We start from the raw sequence: 21,780 nt of genomic DNA, 5'->3' as shown, positions 1-21,780 counted from the left end.
TAGAGGTGGTTATTGTGGTTTGTATTTCACCAAATATTGGTTCATTTAAGCGTTGATTCAAATTGTAGAAGAGAAACCAAAGGCAAGAAAACAATGGAATATGTATTATGTCAAACCTCACGCGTCCAGATAAGGTCCCCTGCAGGTTCCCATCGGTATTGCTGAAAGGATAAACATACACGTAAGGTAGAACAGTCCCATGACTGAACCGTGAATGTTAAATTCACGCACTTTTTGTTAATTGAGGAATATTTAATTTCTGTCACTGTTTTGTTGAATGGGACTCAAATAAAGACCATACGTTTCATAGTAAAATGTTTCTAGATGAACTGAATCTGGAATGCAAATAGAAAGGTTGATACACTTCCAGTAAATGTGTATATATTTGAAAGATATAGTATCTCTTCATTACGACAAAGAGTCTTTTTATTTGAATATGCTCAATACCAAGTTATTTTTCTAGGTTCACTACTCTCTGTGTCGGTGGAACTTGTCTATGTACATATAGTATGTTGCCACTGACCTCCTGCGTCTTGTGTCTCTGTCTCCCATTCCTGTTGTAAAGATGCAAACGATATGTTAACGGAAGGAAGAAGACGTTTTTTTTTTAGTACAATAATAAATAGTGAGTGAGTATTGTTTTACGCTGCTTTTAGCAATATTCCAGCAATATCACCAGAAATGGTGGGAGAAATGGGCTTCACACATTGTACCCAGGTTTTCGGCGTGACGAGCAAACGCTTTAACCACTAGCCTACCCGACCGCCCCTACAATCCTAGATATGTTCCATGGAGTAGTTTAAGTGCATTTTGGCATCAATAGATCATTTATGTACTTTCATCTCATGATTGATGCAACAATCAATATGATGTCATAAGGTTCACTTACCTGTATGTTATCAAGGCCTGTAAACAGAATGCAGGTGAAGCTGTTAGTGACAAATCAGAATCCTTCCCCTCCTGCCTTGTATAATACTGAAAGGTTTACATGAACAGTGAAAGGTCATAAATAAATCTCAAATTGTTATCGAGTTGAAGTAAAATAATAGAATATACTTACCGAAGGCAGAATCTGTTTCACTTTGATTTAGAGATTTGTTCATGAGATTAGCTGAAACATAGGTATAAAATCTTACTTTGAACACATTACAAGCAGAAATTAGGGTCAATAAGCCCCTTCAATCCACCACTCATCCATCAGTCATCAGCGTTCATCCATCAGTCACCACCATCATCTATCACAGTATATCACCATTCATCCACCTAACCCTCATCACTCGCCATCTATCATCGTTCATCCATCAAAGTGTCATCTCAACAATTCTTTTTACAATTCTAAACTACATGTAGAATATGAAAACACACCTTTTCCGTCACGTTCAAGGGATTCAATAAATATCTCGCTCTCAAGCTGGTCCTACAATGGATAAATGCCACTTTTAGAGATACACGTTATGTCTTTGTGTCGCATTGCCATGGAGATGTATTCAGGCATACAATCAGTGAAGCAGCATCCATGTTTTGAAAACTTGTTTTGACTGTGAAAACCTGCATGTGTACTATATCAAAATACTCTATGAGGAAATTCATTTAGAAATCTACATTTGTGGAAACTCGTCATGCATATATCGTACATTGTAACTGCTTTTGTCGGTTCCTTTGTCTGTTTTGGATAATAGAAATAAGGCACGTTATATGTTATACTACATTCAACTATCATGATATAAATTCCAAAACATCATACATGTATACCATATTCATACTTTTGGAGGCCTAATTACTATTTAGAATTTGACCTATGTCAATATATGCTTCTCAGAAATGTTATCGAAACAGTTGCCATGTGACCTACAGCCATGTGTTCAATAATACCTGTTGCTTTGGCTGCTATCGTTTTGAAAAGTCTTGCAAAGTGCCAACTGACCCATCGGCGTTATATTAGGTGTCAATATAATGCATGAAATTAATATTGGAATAATTCTCAGTTGTATATAATAATTTACCTTCATCCCTGGTTCACTAAGAAGGTCAACCAGTGCCTTTGATATAGCTGTGTATCATAACACATAGTGTCACATATCAGTTATATACTCACTACACATAGACCACTGTGTCACATAAAGGATATTGTCACATACAAGTTATATACTCATTACACAAACATCACGAGAGTCACATAACACATATTGTCACATACCAGTTATATACTCATTTACATGGACCACTGTGTCACATAACGGATGTTGTGACTTACCAGTTATATACTCATTACACATATATCACTGTGTCATATAACGGATATTGTCACATACCAGTTATATACTCAATTCACATACATCACTGTGTCACATTACGGATATTGTCACATACCAGTGATATACTCATTACACAAACATCACTGTGTCACATTACGGATATTGTCACATACCAGTTATATACTCAATTCACATACATCACTGTGTCACATTACAGATATTGTCACATACCAGTTATATACTCATTACACAAACATCACTGTGTCACATTACGGATATTGTCACATACCAGTTATATACTCATTACACAAACATCACTTTGTCACATTACGGATATTGTCACATACCAGTTATATACTCATTACACATAGACCACTGTGTCACATTATGGATATTGTCGCATACCAGTTATATACTCATTACACATAGACCACTGTGTCACATAACGGATGTTGCGACTTACCAGTTATATACTCATTACACATAGATCACTGTGTCATATAACTCATATTGTCACATACCAGTTATATACTCATTACACATACATCACTGTGTCACATAACACATATTGTCACATACCAGTTATATACTCATTACACAAACATCACTGTGTCACATTACGGATATTGTCACATACCAGCTATATACTCATTACACAAACATCACTTTGTCACATTACGGATATTGTCACATACCAGTTATATACTCATTACACATAGACCACTGTGTCACATTACGGATAGTGTCGCATACCAGTTATATACTCATTACACATAGATCACGGTGTCACATAACACATATTCTCACATACCAGTTATATACTCATTACACATACATCACTGTGTCACATAACACATATTGTCACATACCAGTTATATACTCATTACACATACATCACTGTGTCACATAACGAATATTGTCACATACCAGTTATATACTCATTACACATAGATCACGGTGTCACATAACACATATTCTCACATACCAGTTATATACTCATTACACATAGATCACTGTGTCGCATAACACATATTGTCACATACCAGTTATATACTCATTACACATAGATCACGGTGTCACATAACACATATTGTCACATACCAGTTATATACTCATTACACATAGATCACAGTGTCGCATAACACATATTGTCACATACCAGTTATATACTCATTACACATAGATCACGGTGTCACATAACTCATATTGTCACATACCAGTTATATACTCATTACACATAGATCACGGTGTCACATAACACATATTGTCACATACCAGTTATATACTCATTACACATAGATCACTGTGTCACATAACACATATTGTCACATACCAGTTATATACTCATTACACATAGATCACGGTGTCACATAATACATATTGTCACATACCAGTTATATACTCATTACACATAGATCACTGTGTCACATAACACATATTGTCACATACCAGTTATATACTCATTACACAAACATCACTGTGTCACATTACGGATATTGTCACATACCAGTTATATACCCATTACACATAGACCACTGTGTCATATAACACATAGTGTCACATACCAGTTATATACTCATTACACATAGACCACTGTGTCATATAACACATAGTGTCTCATATCAGTTATATACTCATTACACATAGACCACTGTGTCATATAACACATAGTGTCACATACCAGTTATATACTCATTACACATAGATCACGGTGTCACATAACACATATTGTCACATACCAGTTATATACTCATTACACATATATCACGGTGTCACATAACACATATTGTCACATACCAGTTATATACTCATTACACATATATCACGGTGTCACATAACACATATTGTCACATACCAGTTATATACTCATTACACATAGATCACTGTGTCACATAACACATATTGTCACATACCAGTTATATACTCATTACACAAACATCACTGTGTCACATTACGGATATTGTCACATACCTGTTATATACTCATTACACAAACATCACTGTGTCACATTACGGATATTGTCACATACCAGTTATATACTCATTACACATACATCACTGTGTCACCTAACACATAGTGTCACATACCAGTTATATACTCATTACACATACATCACTGTGTCACATAACACATAGTGTCACATACCAGTTATATACTCATTACACATAGATCACTGTGTCACGTTACGGATATTGTCACATACCAGTTATATTCTCATTACACATACATCACTGTGTCACATAACGAATATTGTCACATACCAGTTATATACTCATTACACATAGATCACGGTGTCACATAACACATATTGTCACATACCAGTTATATACTCATTACACATAGATCACGGTGTCACATAACACATATTGTCACATACCAGTTATATACTCATTACACATAGATCACGGTGTCACATAACACATATTGTCACATACCAGTTATATACTCATTACACATAGATCATGGTGTCACATAACTCATATTGTCACATACAAGTTATATACTCATTACACATAGATCACGGTGTCACATAACACATATTGTCACATACCAGTTATATACTCATTACACATAGATCACGGTGTCACATAACACATATTGTCACATACCAGTTATATACTCATTACACATAGATCACAGTGTCACATAACACATATTGTCACATACCAGTTATATACTCATTACACATAGATCACGGTGTCACATAACTCATATTGTCACATACCAGTTATATACTCATTGCACATAGATCACGGTGTCACATAACACATATTGTCACATACCAGTTATATACTCATTACACATAGATCACGGTGTCACATAACACATATTGTCACATACCAGTTATATACTCATTACACATAGATCACTGTGTCACATAACGAATATTGTCACATACCAGTTATATACTCATTACACATAGATCACGGTGTCACATAACACATATTGTCACATACCAGTTATATACTCATTACACATAGATCACGGTGTCACATAACACATATTGTCACATACCAGTTATATACTCATTACACATAGATCCCCGTGTCACATAACACATATTGTCACATACCAGTTATATACTCATTACACATAGATCCCCGTGTCACATAACACATATTGTCACATACCAGTTATATACTCATTACACATACATCACTGTAAACAAGAAGATGCCTATGGGAAGGGGCAAACCATAGACACCCACCCAACTGTAATCAGCAAGTATTCAAGCTGATTGGTAAACCTGACGAAGGAACAACTTCCGTTAATGGTAAAGAGACAAGAGCCCTGTTAGGTACTGGGTCAACAGTTTCCCATAGTCTCCACATATAGAATAGTATATAGAAGTTGAAGTTCAGGGTGCAGGTGCAACCACAGCGAAGCTTCCTTGTCTCATGCTTTTGTCCCTGATACCCCTTACAACACTGCAGTCTCAGTGCTGTTAGGCACAAATATCTTATCTTGCTACATGGATGAATGTAAGCAACAGTATGGAAACCAATTTCTACAAAAGGCTGATATTCAAAGACCATGGAATTTGCTCTTACAAGAGAGGGAACCTGCACGACACAACTACTCATTTGGTAAGATTCGAAGTCGTTCCTCCTAACACCGAGAGAGTTATCCAGAGATACTTGTTCAAACCTATTGCCTACAGAGACACATGTGCTGTGGTACAACCGACTACAATTTCTCTGCAAGCCCATCTGACATTGCCCCTACTGTTGTCAAAGTCAATCATGATGAGAAGATCATGGTTCAAGTTCATGTCTCCACAAGAACATCTGGACCGTTTTGGACAGATCCTTAAGAGAGCTAGGGATACACAGATAATTTTGAGAAGTCTGATGAAGGAGCTGTGTACTATCTTGGGAATGGAGAAAATAAGAACTACTCCGTATCGACCAATGTGCAATGGGATGGTAGCCCGTTTTTTTACAGGATGCTAGGAATGCTAGGAAGCATGCCAGGAACTCTTGAGCAAGACAAGAAGACAGACTGGAAGAGTTACGTTGCCTCACTAGTCCATGCCCATAGCCAGTCGCCATTGTGTTTGATATTCCCTACCGAAAAAAACCATCAAGAGGCTTATGACTTTGCAGCCAGAGCATCTCGGACAGCCAAAGACAGGCAGAAGACTGGCTATGACTTAAAAGTGAGAGGTGATATTGTCCAAGCAATTGACACCAATCCTAAAACACTACAAAAATAATATCTGAGCGACACAGATTGTGTGTTGAATGGAGTTCTATCTCCACACGGTTTAAGGACTTGTATCATTGTCATTAAATCTAGAACTGTCATGGGTAAACAGCAACACCCTGTAGCAGCCCATCTTTAATGGTTTTGAAAAAAGTTAGTTTAATGTGCTTTAAATCGGCTTACCCTGTATTGCGGTCAGTTTGGTGTGAAAAGCCAGTATGCTCTTCTTTCATAGGCATTTAGAAGTTGGAGTGCTAAGTAAAGATAAGAAATTTATGGATGAACAACTTCTTCATTACAATTAAGAGCTCCATTACTGGCTTCATCCATTGTTTCATGGCACTGACTTCACCGATGATTGTCATCACTGCCCTTGTGTGTACACAACAGGCTTCTCTAATCCAGTATAACAATATCTACCCTACTGTACAAACATTGCCTCCTACGTGTATATATACTTGCTTACTGCACTCTGTAAATCACTTGCTTGATAACGGTGTTAGAACCTACACCGAAACGTCGCTCTTAATTGTAATAAAGAAGTTGTTCATCCATAAATTTCTTATCCTTACTCAGTATGCTCTTCTTTAAACTTTCAAGAAGATTTTTTTCTTGCAATAAATTTTAAACAGTGTCATTTCTGCATTTAGTACAAATTTGAGGGTCAGTCAAGAAACCTAGTGAGTTATGATATCTACTTTTCGTGAATGTATATTACAATCAAATAAAAGCAATTGTGTTGTTACAATATATTAAGACACTTTTGAGTCCTGTGTATTCTGGATGCTTCTAGAACAGCTAGACTAATCCAGCACTGTATAGAACTCTATCCTTCACATTACATCTGACGATCGGCGGATGTGTGAAGATCATTGTTCTCACATTGGATATCCTGCCTCGGTCTTATTTTTGGAAGCTCGGCCACTGTTGCTGCTTGGTGAATATTATTTCCACTGCTTTTATACTGCCACTATATCGTCTACTGCCATTGTAATTTGTGTGCAGTAATTTGTAAACCTTGTTAATATTATGAAATACTATGACAATGCAGCTTGTTCTTGTGGATATGGGTATAAAAATGTATCGCACTATCCCTTTCCCTGTCCCTTTGATAATAATGTGAGACATTATTCATTCTTCTGAGGGAGTCGATCTTAATACTATATTAAAAGGTAATGCAAATTTTTAAAAATTCCCTACTAATCTAGATATCTTAAAATCAGTACATTCGTACATACTTCATTGAAAAAGGTTTAAACTAACATGACTCTGTACATCCCGAAGATATATTATTTTTTTCTTCTCATTACACCAAACAGTTGTCCATGACCACTTGCTCTGGTTAATGTATTTATGTTATCATCATGTATAGTTTTGCTTGCCTTCATGAATATTACTTGTGCTGCCTTTTCACATGTTTACCGATCCAGATTCATTGAATACAAATATGTTTTAATCATATTATAATGCAATTGTTAATTTATACGATTTCTTTGTTGTTGCTGGTTACCCACTGAAACCGTGGAATGGACTCTTAAAATTAGATTGTTTTATGATTATTGAAATGGTTTTGTCCCTAAAAATTACATGCTTTATCTTGTTCTGAGTGTACCCACATCACACTGGTTTTAGAAAGAGTATCAGAAATGTCAAATATACTCTGCAACATAATAAATGTTACTTGAATATTCGACTGAGATAAGGATGAATGAGTGCATAAGACAAAAACATGATCGTATATACGCCAAGAACTGATGACCTTTACAGAGGTCTAATGGTGGCTTATATTTGTGACGTCGTCTGTACATTCATGCTCTATCGGCTGTCCTTCACAGCTGATAACGTGACTCAACCTTCGATACTATGTGTATGTCCTCAAACATCACGAGGTAAATCGATACTATGTGTATGTCCTCAAACATCACGAGGTAAATCGATACTATGTGTATGTCCTCAAACATCACGAGGTAAATCGATACTATGTGTATGTCCTCAAACATCACGAGGTAAAATAGTACTCTCATTTCACACCTTGAACATTGAGTCAAGTCAAGGGGTAGATTAAATTATGCCTTTACCCAAAATGTGAGTTCCGTATCGTGAGGAAACGTAGCGTTAAAGGGGTATGTGAGTACATAAATTTAAATTCTGCTACACCGTCACCATCGGGATATTGTTGTGAAATCGACGAGTTGGAGCAAACCAAGCTGAATGAATGTTATAATGCAATAAAACGTGTGTGCTGTAAGTGGCGGTAAGTGAAGTCGGCCTCTTAAATTAAATTAAGAATGGGGACTGTGATTTGCAATCTTAATAACCCCTACGTTTTATGAGTTAAGAGAGCTAATCGTATCGCATTGCTGTGACTATGCGAGGGTTGCACGTATTTAGTTCATTTGACAATCTCTAGTGGGGAGGGCTGAAGTGTTCCTTAGAAAACATCACATTATGATGTCACTAATTATTTACAACTGCTAAACCCTGCTTGCTTTGTTACGAATACACACAAAGATTCATTAATGCTCAGGGTTTATGGAAACCGCCGCTGGATATTATGAAATTATTATACCGCATTGATAACATCATACTAGTCTTTGTCCATCGACATGTTGTTCATGATTCTATAGGAGATGAACATTATGTGTGTTCAGGAAAATCTACAATAGGCATGTTTATAGCGACCACAACATATTTAAGGGGAACCGATACAATGCAAAGCAGACACGTCACTAACTGTGTCCAATTCATAGGTTGTGTATTGCTGTGGCCAAGGTGACAATCTAGGTTGTTGTCAAAGTACCAAATAACGGCTCAACCAAGACGTTGTTTTGCAAAATGGTTGTCTGACTGATAATGCACAACACTACATAGACATGTACATCTTACAACATGTAATACATATACATTAGGTAAATCCTGAACGCAATATATGTAAGGTTCGGTTAGGAATTAAAATTGTGGATGGGAAAGAATATAATGAGTGTCTCATGATGCATCCACAGACAGGACAGTTCGTGTCTTCACAGCGGTGTTAGAATGAGTGATGTGTTGGGTGTGTCTTGATAAATCCACAGACAGGACAGTTCATCGTATCACAGCGTTGTTAGAATGAGTGATGTGTTGGGTGTGTCTTGATACATCCACAGACAGGACAGTTCGTGTCATCACAGGAGTGTTAGAGTGAGTATTGGGTGTGTTCTGATCCACAGACGAGCTAGTTCATAATACCACAGTGGTGTTGGAACGAAGGCTACAACAGCGATGGCCTAAGTAAAGCTTTCACAACGTTTCCTGGTGGACATGTCTAAGAATTTTATAAAATTGTTCCATCAGTGACCAAAATGATGTCAATGAAATTCCCCTGTATCATTTCTTCAAATATGTGCAACTAGGAAGGAAAACGCCTGCAAATAATTTCCCGCGTGTGTTAATGTACAACACGTATCACACATTTTTCTAATGGTATTTATTGAAAGAACAAGTATACAACAAGCCCAAACGACTAACAGCAGCATTACATAATGTGATTATAACAAGAAAGCTTTACTTAAAATCATACACACATCGATGAGCATAGAAGCACAAACAGTTTACGTTGACACCATCCTTATAACAAATGCTCAAAACATGTTTAATACTTGCGTTAACACTTCTAGTCTTCTAATACAAAATCCCGTTAGTTACAAGAAAGATCGTAGCCATCAGTTGTCAAAATACAACAGCATGTGATCATGGATCATGGTTATTTCTCGTTGACTTGTAAACAGCACACGTTACTACTCATTCATGGAGTGAAATTGTATATACATGCCGTAATAATCACTTATTTTCCTCTTTTATGGAGAAAGAAGACTTTTGGAATACACTCATGAATGCACTCATCCTTTATGAACAGGTTCACATTAAACATTAATACATAAAACATTAATACATGAACACATTTTACATCATTCGTGGCTGCCATACGGATCAAGGCAAAAGGTGTGCAGGGCTCACTAGTACCCACGACTTCGACTCCTACGTGTTTCAAAGTACAAAACATTTTCGTAGAAAATCCACTTATCGAAACCAAACTTTCACTACAGTTCTCCAATTGGTATAGAAACATATCCTAAGTTAAAAAAAACCCACGAAAAATAGCTACGATGTTTCAGAAAATCAAAATAATAAAATCAAACTTTGCACTTCTCCTATTAGTCTGGAAACTTGAACCCTAACGGAAAAGAATACTATATACCCCGACAGGTGTAATAATGCGGAGCCGAAAACGCATGTGACATCGGACAGGGTATCTCCATTCTTCTGAAACTGCTTTCGCTCGGTCCGATGTCTTAAAAAGTTTGGCTATAATGAATAAGGTGTAAAAGCATATCATGAGAATATGTTGCAGAGAGCGTAAATAACCTAAATGGTGCATATCTATTTCATACGCATCACGAGAACACTGACTGAAGCAGAACTACAAATCATCACAAGACGTCACAACCTACAAATACTACTCTCATCAGATTAGACTATCTACTGGTTGTCCAAGTGTTGTTTATTATGACTTTAAATGCCTGACCGGTCAAACTGGTGATTTATTTTCCAATGCATAGTAGTTCTGTAGCGTTACAAACTGTTTATCTATTTACATTTGATGTACTCCAGAGTTTAGAATGTTTTGTCACAAACATCACATCCTTTCATAATTATATGTGTTTGGTCGAAGTTTTGTATTAACAACTGTCTTGTGGAGTTTTGAAAAAATCTATATGTTGTTTCCGTTATCTTCTGATAATACAATGCACGTACTCGTTTTTATTTAATATTTGAAGACACCATGATGTCCATGGTGAAGAACACTAATTAATATAATGCGCGAGCGCCTCTATTTACATAACACAGCATAGTTTTACATTCGCTGGGCAGACATATATACCACAGCGGACACACATATCTCAACCGGCAGATGCAGCTTCCTCTCCTAGGCGTCAGGGGCATCATCATACATGCTCGACTGACGTTTTAAATCTATCAACTTCTCCACTTGTTCAGCTGCAGAGGTGAGGATTCTGTCAAGAGCTCTCAGGTGAAGCAGCTTGGTCTTGGTGTCTGTTTCTGTTTCCGTCACATAATTCTTGACGTAGCTGATGGCGTACGCTGGAATGCCAGTTTGTTCTGACATGTTCTTCACAGCTTCTTGTACTAGAGGGGAAGTGTACAGGTTAGGGAGATTATCTGGGTCCTTGAACTGCGGGTCACACTCATCCAGGTGAGTCAGCACCAGGTGGTAGGACAGGGCTGAAACACGATACATTTAATAGGTACAGGCGGAATTACACAAGAACAGACTCTATAGTATGCTGTAATGACCATCACAAACAACAAAACATACTACTGATCATGTGTTACTACTTATTCCAAAAGAAGTCACCTGGACATTTTATCTTCAACACTGACAATAATTTTATACATATATATATAAGATGTTAGTTTCTGGATCTACTACATGTACGTATCGAAAAGATTTTGCTTTCTCGTGAATGAAAACAATTATACTACTAAACGTTTGGTAAGGATCACCACTTTAAAAGCTCATGCATCAAATTGAGTGCATCTGTTAAAAGTGCGAAAGTCAATATTGCACGAAGACGTGTTTAATTGACAAAAGTCCGTTGTCATGTGCCACAAAAAGTGACAAATAATAAGTCATATCCCGCGTCCAAAAAATACCATAAACAGCAGGAAAAGAATGCTTGTTTTGATTAAAATATCAAAGGTAAGGTATAGGTCATCAGCAACCCATGCTTGCCGTAAAAGGCCATTATGCTTGGCGTAAAAGGCGACTAACGGGATCGGGTGGTCAAGGCTCGCTGACTTGGTTGATGCATGTCATCGATCCCAATTGCGTGGATCGATGCTCATGATATTAATCACTGGATTGTCTGGTCCAGACTCGATTATTTACAAACCGCCGTCATATAGCTGGAATATTGTGCGGCGTTAAACAACAAACCCACCAACTAATCAAAATGGGAATGAATTTTTAAGTGATGAATCAGATATTGCTAATAAACTTTGTGAAAAACATTCTTCTTCATTTAACTATGTTCCTCAATTCCAAAAAATACCATTAACAACAGGAAAAGAATACTATTAATTTTGATGCAGATAATGGGTAAGATTATAATGAAGTATGTTCTCTTCATGAGCTTCATTCTGCCCTTGAGCAAGCTAAATTACCGACCCATGGAACGGCATGGTCAACAATAGGTTGACATGGTACTTGGAATTCAATAATTTCATCATAAATATTCAATGTGGTTTTCCTAAAAGCCGAAGTAGTGTCTATCTTTTTCGATTTAGAAAAAAGCTTACGACACTACATGGAACTATTTTAAAGGATTTACATGATTATGGATTGAGTGAGTGAATGAGTTAAAATTTAATGTCGCATCGGCAATATTTCAGCCATATAGCGATGGAAGCAAGTTAATAATCGAGCATAACAATATTATATACACAGTTTTAAAACACAGGCAATAGGCCACTAGTAACCAAAGCTAGGCACCTCGCTGGGGATCATGGGGGCTTACAGTACCTCGGCTACCTGCTTGATACCCCAGCAGGAGATTTTGGATTGAGAGGCCGTTTGCCTCAATTTATATCCAACTTTTTAGTGAGTGAGTGAGTGAGTTGGGTTAAAAGCTGCTTTTTTAACATTATTCCATGTATATCATGGCGTGTCGGCTTTAATGTGGGAGGAAAGCCCGAAGTGATGCAGGTCTCAGACGGTGAAACCAACGAGCACGGGTGTGGTGCTGACAAACCTAGAAACATAATCGGAGCGAACCGGCATTCGAGCCCACAATCATAGGTTTCTGGCGTGCCCAAGAGATGCAACTCTGCACAGCGAATCGCGGCGCCTTAGACGACTGGGCCACCCGTGCCCCCTCTTACTTTTTAACTCACAGACAATTCCTTGTCCGCGAGGGCTGAACCCTGTGTGATCATTATAATCAGGCTCAGGGTGTCCCACAAGGCAGTATCTTGTCTGTTACACTATTTAGTATTAAGATAAATAGCCTGTCTGAGGTTTTAAATGATTTCATAGATGGGCCACTTTTCGTGGATAGATTTAACATATTTTGTTGTGGTAAAAATAGGCATTCAATTGAAAGACAATTACGGTAATGTCTTAATAAAATTCAAAATTGGTCACTGGAAAATGGCCTTAATTGATTTAAAGCCAAGACTAATTGTATACATTTTGTCGAAAATATAAGCCACATCAAGACCCTGTACTATATTTGGATGGCACACATATAACTTTCAAAGGAAGCCAAATTTCTGACACTTATTTTTAATAGACATTTGAAATTTAAACCCCCTATCAAATACCTTAAAGCTATATGCCTGAAGGCACTTGACTTGTTAAAAGTCATTTCAAATACAAAGTGGGGAGGTGACCTCAAGACCTTCCTCTAACAACATAGAGCTTTCATCCGTTCAAAAATGGATTACGGCTCCATCGTGTATGGGGAAGCATGCAAAAGCAATCTAAAAATACTGGATTCTATACATCATCAAGGACTACGGCTCTGCCTTGGATCCCTCATAAGTTCTCCCATTAACAGTTTATATGCAGAGGCTGATATCGTCTAGATTACCGAATGACAGTTCCATTTTTACAGCAGATGCACAGGCAAATATATAAATACTCAATCTAAACAGAAACGGTTCATTTTCTTTTCTGATTCACTTTCCTGTCTTCAGGCAATTAAGAATTTATCTTGTAAACATCCACTTTTACGAGAAATAATAGAACTACACAATGATCTTGCTACTGGCCAGTACGACATCGTCTTTTGTTGGTTATCAAGCCATGTTGGTATCACTGGTAACACAATGGCCGATGCTGCTGCTAAAGCAGCACTCACCAAATCTGTGACACCACTTCTTATCCCATAGACTGATTATAAAGCTGTAGTCAGATCTTATATTCGTGATCTGAAGCAAAAGAAGTGGGACACCCAAGTAGGTATCAATAAATTACATGAAATTAAACCAAATATCGGTTATACCTTCTTGGGTTGTCAGTCCAGATTTGAGGAGGTCATTTTACGACGATGTCATATTGGCCATAGCAGATGCACTCACGAATATTTGTTGAAAGGTGAAGATCATCCATTTTGTATCCCTTGTGACGAGAGAATCACGGTCAAGCATGTCTTGCTTGACTGTGTTGATTTTGCCATCACAAGCAATAAATATTTCAAATCATCATCTCTCAAGGATCTTTTTTATAATATTAATTCTCATTTAGTTATTGTTTATTTTAAAAGAGATATAATTGTTTAACAAATTTTGATAATATGTATTGTTTAAAATGAATGACCTTTTAAAAATTGGTACAACGAAATTATATCTGAGTTTGTTAATGGCCGTATCCTCATAGGGGGTTGACGTAGTGTAAATTCATGTCATTCAAAGGATATTTCTGGCTACTGGTGGCTAACGTTACTTGTGGCTAACGTTGCAAACAATCGCCAGTTGCTGAGGGTATGATGTAAATCCTGCTGGGGTCCATGCAGGTAGCAAAGGTACTGTAAGTCCCCATGGTCCCCAGTATGGTGGTCTGCCTTCAGTTGCTGACGATCTATAGCCCGTTTTTATATTGTGTCGTCTGTTATAATCTGATTATTTTATTGTTCTAAAACTAGTTTTAAAATAAGAATCTGTGATATTTTGCTAGTTGTTATACTGTCCTTCGACGACAAGTCTTAAGATGTTATATAAATGCATAACTTGCTCAAGTCACGATATGGCTGAAACAATGCCGATTTGACTTTAAATATTAACTCACTCACTCACTCTTCACGGGTCAGAAGCAGTGTAAATCCCCACACTCCCTATTGTGGTATCCTAAATTTGGTTGCTGGCGATCTATAACCCGTTCTTATATTGTGTTGTTGAATCGTTGTTTATTCTTTTATATGCTCTCAAACTAGTTTTAACTAAAATCGGTGATATTCTAGTTATTGTACTGTCCGTTGGCGACAGGTATTGTACTAGTATGAATTTCTTTGTTATCAAATGTCTGACTTTATCTCGTCACAATATGGTTGCAATATAGCGGATGTCAAATTCTAACTCACTAACTGACATTAAATAGTACAACATTCCTGACGACTAATCATTGTCCAAATACAATGCAATGCAATGAGCTTCTACCGATTCTCAACAGAACCGACATAATACAGTTACAATAATTGTTTAACAGTAAAATACATTGCCTTATAACAGCAGCAACGTACAAAAAAGTAAGGTTTTTACTTTGTTTCATAATCGGGGTTCTGGCATCAGTCTAAACTTACCACCATCTCCCCCTAATTTTATGATGACATCTAGCTGACGTTTCAATTCTTCTCCCAAATCGATGTTATGATGGAGTACCAGAACAACACATGACACATCCCTTCGTGCCTTTTGTTGACATTGGCCGTCTTCCACCTCCAGAGTTTTAGTTATCTTGAAACAAAGAAAAGGACATGAATCTAGATTGTGAGTAATGCTTATATACAAAAAGTGTTTACATACCTATCTGTCTAAAACTTATCCATTACGATGAATGTACTATGTCGTGCTTACCTGGGCATCAAAGCGAACCTTGCCGGATGCAATAGCTTCAATTGTCTCCGTTTTGAAAACACTGGATTCAAATATTCCTGGCATGTCAATAATCCAGTGGTCCCCATATTGAGTAGACTGGAACTGTAACATCAAGGCTCTTAGTTAATGCTTGGGATAATAGTGGGATCCACTGGCACCTAGTATGTTTTACACTTTGAACAATGTACACGCAACAAAGAACATGATTAACGTGATAAGGTACAAACTAGTATACTATCTTTAAAGGCACACTTCGGCTGATCGGTATAGTTGTTGAGGGGTGGTTTTTTAAGCAAGCATCAGTTGCGACGGACACGTTTGATACCTACATAAAATCATCAGAGAGCACAATAACGACAGAGGAGGTGTCTTAGTATTACGATGTGAACAAAACGATAATCAATAAATAATCAGGGAAGAGAAATTAGGATTATTCCAGATTTGTTCCAGAGAAAGTACACACTCTGCTAGTAAGTGTGGTGCCGATATTACCAACGGCGTAATAGGTGGCAGGTGTGTCAGAATCCTTCAGTGCTGATCTCAGGCCATTGCAGAAGGAGGACTTTCCAGAACCGGTAGGACCAAATATCAGGATCTTCGCATGTATCACCTTCTCTTCCGGGTCTTTCAAGTGTTTAAAGAATTTCTTTTGGAGTTGTTCAAACTCCTGAAATGTATTCAGTTGAAAGCAAGATAGACACAAACATGTTCCACTGACAAAAAAGGAAACTAAGGATTTGAAGGAAGCTATCGTTACAATACCAGTGCGTTGCATCTGGTCGCAACATCTAATCACAAGGAAATTGTAAATACACAAATCTAACAGCTCGTGCACAGAGAAGCCAAAGGTTGTGCGCCTATAGGGGAACTCACAATCAATGAACCGACAAAATGGCGATTTGTTGGTGGGAAAGATAGCAGGGACATCATTACCCCAAGTTGCACAAATGTTTACAAGATAAATATAAAATCTCATTTCTCAACTGAAGGACAGGTACCGCTAATCGCATGGAGTCTTTCGCGTGACAGGCTTAAAAAGATGACATCTAGACAAGATCATCACTGCATAAATTGCGCTATGCAATGGAATCAAATCTGCTTCTGTTATCAGTACAATAACAGGCAGGCAAATCTACCATGAAAAACTGGCTCCATGCAATCCGCCTGAAGGGTGAGACCCTAACAGTTCACAATAGGCGGCACATATTTGAGTGAGCTCCGCAACACCACGGGTTGTGCGCCAATGGCGTTGCGGCCTTGTTGTCAGACTAATCAAGGTTTTGCCCCCGATTCATGCATGGCAGAATACGTTGTTGGTAACGTAGCGGCGAGCAATATGCCATGGTCACATTTCCTACCCGGTATGATCGGTATGGAGGCAGTGTCTAAGTGTGGGGCAGTATCATAAATGAAAGGCGAACTGATTTGATTATTATTGTAAATCGACTTTCGACTGGTGAGTGGGTAATTGACGACATTTTGCGTCCTGTCGTTCAGACAGAAGTACCAGCAGACATTTTTACCTGCAAGATGACAAAAACAGGCGAGCACGACCACACTTCCTGACCGGTATCGAGGCAGTGTCATGGTGTGGGGCGATATTGCAAATGGCATACAAACTGATTTCATTATTGTAAATAGACATATGACTGGTCAGCGGTATACTGACGAAGACGCACGATGACTCTCTCTCTCTCTCTCTGCTGGCCTGCTGCCTTGTTTTTTGGTCCCCATGAAAACTGCTGAAATGTAAAAACAAGATTCTAAATAAATAGTTTATGAGTAAGATGATATTCCACAGGTTTACATATAAGCCTGTGAGCATATGCATTACATTACACAGTCAAATTGAACATATGTACAATTATGTTTTCCTCTCCCTTGTGTGTGTCCTGAACGTTTTAGAGGAGGTGTGATTGTTCAACTCGTGAAAGGCCTATGCGAAATTAGGGATACAGGTTAGGGACAAACTCCCGAATGCCGAGTACAAATGCAGACTTAAGAAAATCTGGAGTTCAGAGCTGAACGGTCGCAAAAAAAGTTAAATCCACAAATACTTATGATGTACCCATTCTTTCGTATTCTTTTGGTGTTTTTGATTGGATAAAACAAGAAATTCGGGCTATCGACACCATCAAGGCATATACATTTACCAATCATAATGGGAGGGCGTGGTTTGATTAATGAGGAGGTTCTTCATGACAGAGTCGTATTGTGCACTTTTGCACATATATATTTGTCTGATGACGCATGTCAAGACTCATGATGAAAACAAGGCATTCCACAGTTATCGTAAACGAGTCAAGGAGGTGGGACATAATGGCAATGTCAATGTTGCTTTTGTTGATGGTTCTGTACTGCTGGACGGTACGAATACGAGTGTCAGCCAAGCGCCTTTTTTTAGGGAGAGGCTACAAAAAAATGTAGATTGTGCTAAGAATTTAATGACATTGTTCACCACATTGTCAGTGGATGCCCAGCTTTGACACAAACACAGTATCTAAAGCAACAAGATGGAGTGGCTCGAACATTTTATTACCGCTTGTGGTTTTGGCACACAGGACTATTCATGGTACCACATAGAACATGTAGAGGGACTCATGGAAAATGAGAAATACAACATTCTTTGGAATAGGCCCGTATACAGCCTCAGACGTATCCAGGCTAACAAACCTGATCTTGTCCTTTTTTATAAATCCAATGAAATCATTTATGTTATTGAATTTTCCCTTTTGACAATAATGGGATTGACAAGATTCAGGAAGAATATGGCAAATATGCAGACCTCTCTTTCGAAATGTCACGCTTGCACCCCACGTACCAAGTTGCCCGACTCTCCACTGTTCTCGGTGCCTTATGTTTGATACCTCCCAATCTGCTAGATGACATTGGGAGAGTGAACATTCCGGGGGTACAAAAGGTCTTCAGCAACCCATACTTGCCGTAAAAGGCGACTATGCTTGTCATAAAAGGCGCCTAACGGGATCGGGTGGTCAGGCTCGCTGACTTGGTTGATACATGCCATCGATCCCAATTGCTTAGCTCGATGCTCATGATATCAATCTGAGACATGTGTTGACTTGTCGGACAACAGTTTCTTTATTTATAGATACCTATACTTATAATTTCACACTTACCATCATTGTTTTATCTCTCGTTCCCTTTTCTTCTTTCTCGAACTGCAGGTTTTGCATTTCTTCCTCAAGTGTTTTTGCTCTTTCCTCCTGTTCCTTTACACGTTTCAGCGCGTCATTGGTTCGCCTGGACTCTTTTCTCGCCAGCTCTTCCGCTGCATCTAACTGTTTAAATGCATTTTTGTTCACCTCCACAGTAAACACTATTCCAGCTATATAATCTCACCGGGCAATACAAATAGGTGTCTTTTTGCGTGAGCAAATTTAAAAAAAAATAAATGTGTTGGAAAATTGATTGTGTATTTCGAATTTTGTTTTATAATTCATAATTCATTATTCTTCGTAATTGTTTAACATTATTGTCTTTAGCCTTACAAGACTAAACTGTGACAAGGACATCACGGTATTACTGCTTTTTATGTATTATACTATATTTCTATGTGTCCCTGTATATTGGGTTAAAAACGTATAACCAATTTCGTGATCATCTGAATTCCTATTTAAAATTGATGTAGAAAATATGAATTACTTGCAATACATCGCAATACATAAAGACATATGTATCACAATTTCTTGCCTAACAATTTCTTTGCCAATCCATAGCTGTAACTGTGATAGTCATTTTCTTCTTAAATCTGATGAAATGCAGTTTTGACCATCAGCAGCTTTTACATTCAATAGAATTTCTCTTATACACATACATGCGTTATTTGTAAAGTTGTTATTGTGTCCTTATACATGTGTTATTTAGAATGAATTAAGATCAAGTATTTTTATACTGACAGTTTATCTGTGTACAGAACAGGTAGATAATGAGATTGAAATGTGCACGTTTTCAAATTGTCAAAACCCTAGTGGAGATTCCGGATCAAAATAGGTCCTTGGTGTTCTAGAGTTGACTAGATTGGATCTTGTCGCAGCATAACTTAGCAAACATTCAAACACATATACATGACAGCAAACATCTGAATGCAAATATACAAAACAAGTCTAAATAATAATGATAATATGAGGTACATTGGATGGTAAAATTGTAGTGTCGATATCCAACAACTAATCCGACCCTTAGATGTACGCAACATAAATAGAAAAAGAAATGAATATCAGGTTAGACCCGTGAAGATTCCGGGGTAGTATAGGTCTACAGCAACCCATACTTGCCGTAAAAGGCGACTATGCTTGTCGTAAAAGGCGACTAACGGGATCGGGTGGTCAGGCTCGCTGACTTGGTTGATGCATGTCATCGATCCCAATTGCGTGGATCGATGCTCATGATGTCAATCACTGGATTGTCCGGTTCAGACTCGATTTTTTTACAAACCCCCGTCATATACCTGGATTATTGATGAGTGCGGCGTTAAACAACAAACAAACAAACAAAAATATCAGGTTAATATAAGCTAATTGTGTTTTAAAAGTACAAAAATAAGCTGAATAGCAACAGAACTCCACTAAAACAATATGAGCAACCAATTGCACAATACTTTCGCTGCCCAAATGGCCTGCATTATAGATTTTAGATTATTTTTAATTGCTTCCTGTTTGCATTGTCAGTCATAACTTATTGCAACCTTCCTCAAGGGAAATACTGCTTTTTAATTTATATTATCTCTGACTACAAGGTATCTTCAGTGCACGTGTCACTTACCTTCCCCTTGGGAACTGTAAGGGAACCATATACATTATTATACATATTTATTTCATGCCAAACTGTCTGTGAAACAATAGCTTGTAGAATAAATATGTGTACATTATGAAGTCGGTGTTGAATTGAATCACTGTGAAATGTTTGTTTTTTTATTTAAATGAACGATAATCTTCTAACTTCAAAATGTATCCACATAACGCACATTATCTAAGATGATATCACCTTGTATGGATATACTTCTGTTGTAGACTGCAATACAAATGCAACATGATATGATAGTTGAAGGGATCTCACTCGGTTGGTGCACGTCATCGATCCCAATGGCATCGATTGATGCTGGTCCAGACTCGATTTTTTACAGACCGCCGTCATATAGCTGGAATATTTGCTGAGCGAAATATTGCCTGATGTTCTCCCGATGATTTTAGTTGACATCAAAACGAATGTATACTTACCAAGGGGGAACCAGCTCATGATTTATTGATTAGCTGAAAAAAGGGAAAATCATCACCTGGTATATATTTATATGAATGGTTATACACCATACATCACTGCCTCATAACTACATTAAATAATTTCATATTTCACTCAATGGTCAACAGGCTTATTATGGGCCTATCTAACATCAAATAGTCATAGTCAGTACCATACGAACAATTAACGTGTAACAAAAGGCTTAAATCCATCCACAGATTTTTCTAACTATAAATGTTTCTAACAACGGATGATGTGATGTGTCAAGTGATGTGTTAACTTACGTTGTAATGTGGCCTGCAAGGAATAACACGTTGTACCAGGTCTAGGAATAAACATTCACTGAAACTGGATACCAGGGTCGGCGGTATAAACCGGCCTGTCAGGGTTGATTTCAAGGTAGGAGGTG

General features: G+C 37.7%; 1 protein-coding gene across 1 annotated transcript; it reads right to left on the bottom strand.

Moving 5' to 3' along the window:
• Positions 1-9,910: 9,910 nt before the first annotated feature.
• Positions 9,911-21,780, bottom strand: LOC124127123 (interferon-induced protein 44-like). The gene is made up of 8 exons (XM_048382780.1): positions 21,656-21,780; positions 21,353-21,385; positions 20,898-20,911; positions 19,253-19,414; positions 16,579-17,857; positions 16,095-16,217; positions 15,821-15,974; positions 9,911-11,744 (listed from the first exon to the last, which is right to left on the bottom strand). Exons 5-8 carry the CDS (start codon positions 17,089-17,091, stop codon positions 11,428-11,430), a joined length of 1,107 nt encoding a protein of 368 aa, XP_048238737.1. The 5' UTR covers positions 17,092-17,857; positions 19,253-19,414; positions 20,898-20,911; positions 21,353-21,385; positions 21,656-21,780; the 3' UTR covers positions 9,911-11,427.

This window comes from Haliotis rufescens, unplaced genomic scaffold, assembly GCF_023055435.1.
Source record: "Haliotis rufescens isolate VD_foot unplaced genomic scaffold, xgHalRufe1.0.p SCAF_41, whole genome shotgun sequence".
Lineage (NCBI taxonomy): Eukaryota > Metazoa > Mollusca > Gastropoda > Lepetellida > Haliotidae > Haliotis > Haliotis rufescens.
Note: the sequence above shows the minus strand (reverse complement) of the source record. Positions and strands in the feature narration are given on the sequence as shown.

What these genes read in the sequence shown, in the direction of transcription:
- LOC124127123 (XM_048382780.1), bottom strand. Translation starts at nt 17,091, where the DNA reads ATGAGATTTTATATTTATCTTGTAAACATTTGTGCAACTTGGGGTAAT. An exon ending in GCACCACACTTACTAGCAGA is followed by an intron (nt 16,218 to 16,578) that starts GTGTGTACTTTC and finishes TTGATGTTACAG; the next exon opens with TTCCAGTCTACTCAATATGG. An exon ending in AAAATTAGGGGGAGATGGTG is followed by an intron (nt 11,745 to 15,820) that starts GTAAGTTTAGAC and finishes ATCGTGTTTCAG; the next exon opens with CCCTGTCCTACCACCTGGTG.